Source organism: Chanos chanos, chromosome 16 (genome assembly GCF_902362185.1).
Source record: "Chanos chanos chromosome 16, fChaCha1.1, whole genome shotgun sequence".
Lineage (NCBI taxonomy): Eukaryota > Metazoa > Chordata > Actinopteri > Gonorynchiformes > Chanidae > Chanos > Chanos chanos.
The window spans coordinates 3,787,817-3,792,816 of NC_044510.1; the positions used below are offsets into that span (position 1 = coordinate 3,787,817).

The following is a 5,000-nucleotide window of genomic DNA, read 5'->3' on the forward strand; positions in this document are numbered from 1 at the left end:
CTGCAAGAGCTGATCGAGACTTGCATCACTGCACTGTCGCCGAACCACAACCATCCTTTCTCTAAGGCCAACAGACCATCTCAGCTCAGAGAGAGAGGGAGAGAGAGAGGAGAGAGAGAGAGAGAGAGAGAGAGAGAAAGAGAGAAGATAAATAACCTGCACTATCTCCTCAATCTTTATTTCTCAATCTTTATTTGCTTTTATTTCCTCAAATAAGCCTCAGACTCACGGCATGTGACACTGGTAACACTTGTGAAATCGCAAATCGTTCTCTCAAGTTTCACATTAAATCTTTAAAAAAAAAAAACACTTTACCGGTAAAGTCTTTGGGCAAACACTTTTTCTCCAGTCACTGATATTTTGCAAGCGTGCAGACTCGAGAAAACGATTGAGTGAACTTGCGATTCGGTGACGAACGCAGGCTAAAATAAAAACAATCAAAACATCATTTTAACGTAAACTCCTCTAGCTGATCGTAACTTTGTTACGTTTTCTCCTTTCGGCGAACCGCGTTGCGGTAGGATATAACTTCGACATGACTCATAGCGAGATCTGAATTCTGTTGTCTCATGGAAACGCTTCGACTTTTGATACAAGAACTTTCCAAACATCTTACCACAGCGCTGCATGTCGGGAGTCTTTCCAGCAAAACAAACGGTGACCTAAACTGTCAGTACAAATGCCTCTTCAGTCAGGCTAATAGCTTCCATATTAAACATCTGAGAATATACCCAGTTCAGCAGAGCCAAGCTGACCTGAGACGTTAACAATTACAAACAGAATGCCAACAACATCGAAAACGCTGCCGTGTCTGCTACCAACTCTATTACAGCTAATGCAGTAATTACTGTTACAACGCTGCAAATCATTAAAGATAAACTAGAAAACACAGTTTAAAAAAAAAGAAAGAAAGAAAGAAAGAAAGAAAAGTAAGGGATGTGAGAATTGTTCTTCTGACGGATGAAGATGAATGCAGAGCCTTAGAGAGAGGGGTGGGTGAGACGGGGTAGTGCCCTGAGGGAGAATAAGAGAGAGAGAGAGAGAGAAAGAGAAAGAGAGAGAGAGAGAGAGAGACAGAGAGAGAGAGTGGAGGTGGGGGGTCGCTTTGGGCTCTTTGGCTGCTATTGTTTCACAGACCATTTATCCATGTGGATTTTATTAAGGGAGGACCAAGAGAGCAACACAGCATTGTCTCTCTCTCTCTCTCTCTCTCTCTCTCTCTTTTTTTTTTTTTTTAGTTCCCTCACTTGGGCAAAGCATTTCAGTCCTGTGCCAGTTAGCAGTAAGCCTCCAGCCTACTGGATATTAATCTGTATAATCTGGATTATTCACGTGTTTCAATCTCGGTATTTACAGTCACGTCTTATCAAATGGAATTACTCTTTTCATCGTTCGACAGTTGGAGCAGGATGCAAATGGTTTCGGACTTTAGTCCACAGGGAATCATGATAGACACATTAAAAAAAAAGAAAAAGAGAGAAAAAGAAACAAAATGTTCCACAAATTGATTTCATTTAAGGAGTCCTATCTTTGATTCTCAATTTAAATATCGCAAAGGGCAAACAATGAAGAGAGCTACACTCCTCTCGAGAAACATGAACAGACGAGAATCTGTAGGTTCCATAAACACAAGACAAGACACACACACACATACACGCACACACACACGCACACACACACGCACACACACACACATATCTACAGGGAATTCAGTTAAGAGGAGAAACTTGAACAGACAAGAATCTGTAGGTTCCATAAACACAAGACACTATTGGATCTCGAGAGAGAACATCAAACAGCGACAGGGTATGCAGGACTCAGTATCCCATCATCCTCAAGGCAAACACACCCACACCAAAAAAAAAAAAAAAAAAGACCCTTACAAGCATCCTCACACACACTCCTGTCTCAGATCAGTGACCACAAACCAGCTTAGGCATTGAAACAGACATCACACACACACACACACACACGCTCACGCGGGTTGACTCACGGCGGAGTCGGTGGAGAGTAAGGTAACGTAAAGGTGTGTCTCTTACCTGTCGATGATGACGGGGTCAGAGGGCGTCTCGTTTCGGTTTCCACAGCTCTTTTTGTCACAGCAGCGACTATGAGCAGACAGACAGACAGAGAGACAGACAGACAGAGAGAGAGAGAGAGAGAGCGCATCGTTTATGATCAGCTCCAAAGACTATTGCTGATGACCAATCAGACACCAGACTGAGCCTGCTCTGAGGCTTCCTGTTGTCCTGTGTTAGGAGTGGAAGAGTGTGTCTTTTCTGTTTATACACACACACACACACACACACAGAAAAGGATTATAGTCCAGGACAAAGGCAATTCATCCATGGACCAGGCATGGTGGTGAAGGAAAATGTGTTTTGTGGAAAGGGACACACACACACACACACACTCACACACACACACACACACACACACAAAACATAAAAGCTACTTTATTGAGATTGACAACTCATATTTTCTGCGGTCCACATACAAATACCCGCACACAGAAAACTTTGAGTTTTCTTTGAGTTTAACTTTTAAAAGCCTCATACTTTCTGAGCACTCTCTCTCTCCCCTTCTCTCTCTCTCTCTCTCTCTCTCTCTCTGTGTCTTTTGCAGTGACAAAGGTGAGTGTTGTGTGGGACGTGAGAAGATGGGAGAGCAGGGTTGGGAAGAGAGGAGAGTGGTTTAAAGGAGAGAGGGATGGTACAGCAGAGAGAGAGAGAGAGAGAGAGAGAGAGGGAGGGATGGAGGGAGGGGAGATCTTGGCCAGACCCCAGGCTCATATTTCCACTGCACAGATGGCAGTGGCACGTTCAATGGGGCTGGGGACAAAACTGTCACATGAAACCCCTGGCATTGTCTTCCTCTCTCTCTCTCTCTCTCTCTCTCTCTCTCTCTCTCTCATCCCACTTCCCCCAACGTTTCCGCTTAGGAAACATCAGTTGTTCAGGTTCTGGTCTTTCATTCATTTCTCTTACAGAATATACTTCTTCTGATGCGCTCCACCGTTTGTGCATATACTTGTATAATCTTAGAGAACAGAGCTACTGTCTGTTGTTTAATGAATCCACTGTTGATGACATAAATCAAAGGAGATGTTAAGAGTCCATTAGTTACTAAAGGCTGTGAAATCAGAGTTCCTAAACCTAACAGACAGCCAGCTCTCTCTCTCTCTCTCTCTCTCTCTTTCTTTCTTTCTCTAACTCTCTCTCGCTCTCTTTCTCTCTCTAACTCTCTTTTTTCCCTCTGTTTTTGATAACAAGCCTTCTACCACCTCTCTCTCTCTTTTCTCCTCTCATATGCTGAACTGGGTCACCATAGACCCATGGGAGCACAGAACAGGAGAGTGGGGCTAGGGGACACTGTGTGTGTGTGTGTGTGTGTGTGTGTGTGTGTACATGAGAGAGAGAGAGAGGGAGAGAGAGACTGAACAGCATTTGTTTCATCCTCACAATCAAACAATTTTGTGGTGCTCATGGAAGACCTACTTCTTTTCTGTTTATTACACACCACACGCACACACACACACACACACGCAGACACAGAGAGACTAGTATGAAAAGTGTGAGTAAAAACACGTTTGTGTCAGCTTAGACGGTTTGGGATAGAATCTTTCCTTTGATAACTGTACCTCCTTCCCACAGGATAATCATCAAACCTATAATCTAGAAGTTTCCTGCCTGTCGTTAGTTCTGCAGTAAAGAAACCCAAATCTCTTTATGTAATGCACAGAACACAGCCAAGCACTGTCTTCACGTAATCACGGCAACCCTCACACGCTTCTCACACGCTAACGACCGCCTAATGCTCAATTCGCAGTGTTTCACTGACTTCATTAGCAATTTGACCTTTTTTTGCCATGTAAAACGGACAAGAGTCACAACAGAGACTCTCCAGTTGTTATTTTTGACTTCCGCTCAGTTCACTGAAAAGAAAGAAAGACAGAAAGAAAGAAAGAAAGAAAGAAAGAAAGAAAGAAAGAAAGAAAGAAACTAAGCAAATTCTGGTCCAAAAAAAAATTCTTGCAAGCTGGCTTAGTGGCATATGGGTAGTACCAGAGTGTGGCAATTAACGAGCTCATTTTCTGCCTGTAATTGAGACCCCATTTGAACCACCCCCTCCCATGTGGAATCAGCAATGACTTACAGTCCGTGTGGGGGTGGGCAAGAAGGCGGGGTGGGGTGTGGGGGGGGGGTTGATAGACCAGGCATCCCAAATTGACTGTCTGGTGTACCCGCGGAAGATGTCTGTCGTACTATTTATGTTACATATGTTTGATGGATGCAGGGGGTGATTGGTATAAGTGAGTGTAATGGTGTGTGTGTGTGTGTGTGCACGCGTGTGTGTGCGTGTGCGAGCGTGTTCACTTGCCCGTTCATCCATGTGAACCAGTACGCTGTCGTCAACAAAATTCAAAAACATATTGTGTGTGTGCGCGTGTGTGTTTGTGCGTATGTGTGTGTGTGTGTGTGTACGTGTTTGGCGCGCTTGCCCAAATCCCGCATATATTTCATACTCCATGCGTAAGGCGAGTCCCATTTGTAAGCAGACGAAAAGAAAAGAAAAATTCCAATTGCCTAATGAGTTTCTGCTCGTCCTAATTAACCAAGCATCGGGTTGATATCCACGAGGAAGTTTAAGAGGGAGGAATATTGTTCACAAATGCCTCTAAAAATACTCAAGAGTCAATCTTCACAACCTAGTTTTCAGCAAATTTATCTTTGCGATTTAAATTAAAGGTGCGACATCAGATACCTAAAAAAAGAAAGAAAGAAAAAAAAAAACCCCACTTCATCTTCCACCTGTTTTTCATCTTTGTCTTTCTACCTTTTACTCACTTTGGGGTTTTGTGTTTGACCTTATGTGTTCTTTTTTTTTTCTGGAGGGGGGGAGGGTGTGGGGGGTTAGTTATTTATGAGACTAAATCCAAAAACGACACTGAGGTTTAGGAATATTACCACTATACGGAAAGCAATCGGGCTTTCTCTACA

The 5,000-nt window shown here is 43.4% G+C and overlaps 1 protein-coding gene across 9 annotated transcripts in view; it reads right to left on the reverse strand.

Moving 5' to 3' along the window:
• The window catches only part of LOC115829321 (transcription factor COE1-A-like), a 124,917-nt gene that overhangs the window by 109,845 nt on the left and 10,072 nt on the right, over positions 1-5,000 (reverse strand). For 8 of the 9 annotated variants that reach the window (XM_030793397.1, XM_030793395.1, XM_030793394.1 and 5 more), the window contains exon 6: positions 2,040-2,108. The exons of the other annotated variant lie outside the window; for it this stretch is intronic. In XM_030793397.1, coding sequence (XP_030649257.1) covers positions 2,040-2,108 — 69 coding nt within the window. The remainder of the gene's footprint in view (positions 1-2,039; positions 2,109-5,000) is intronic. 9 annotated transcript variants of the gene reach the window in all.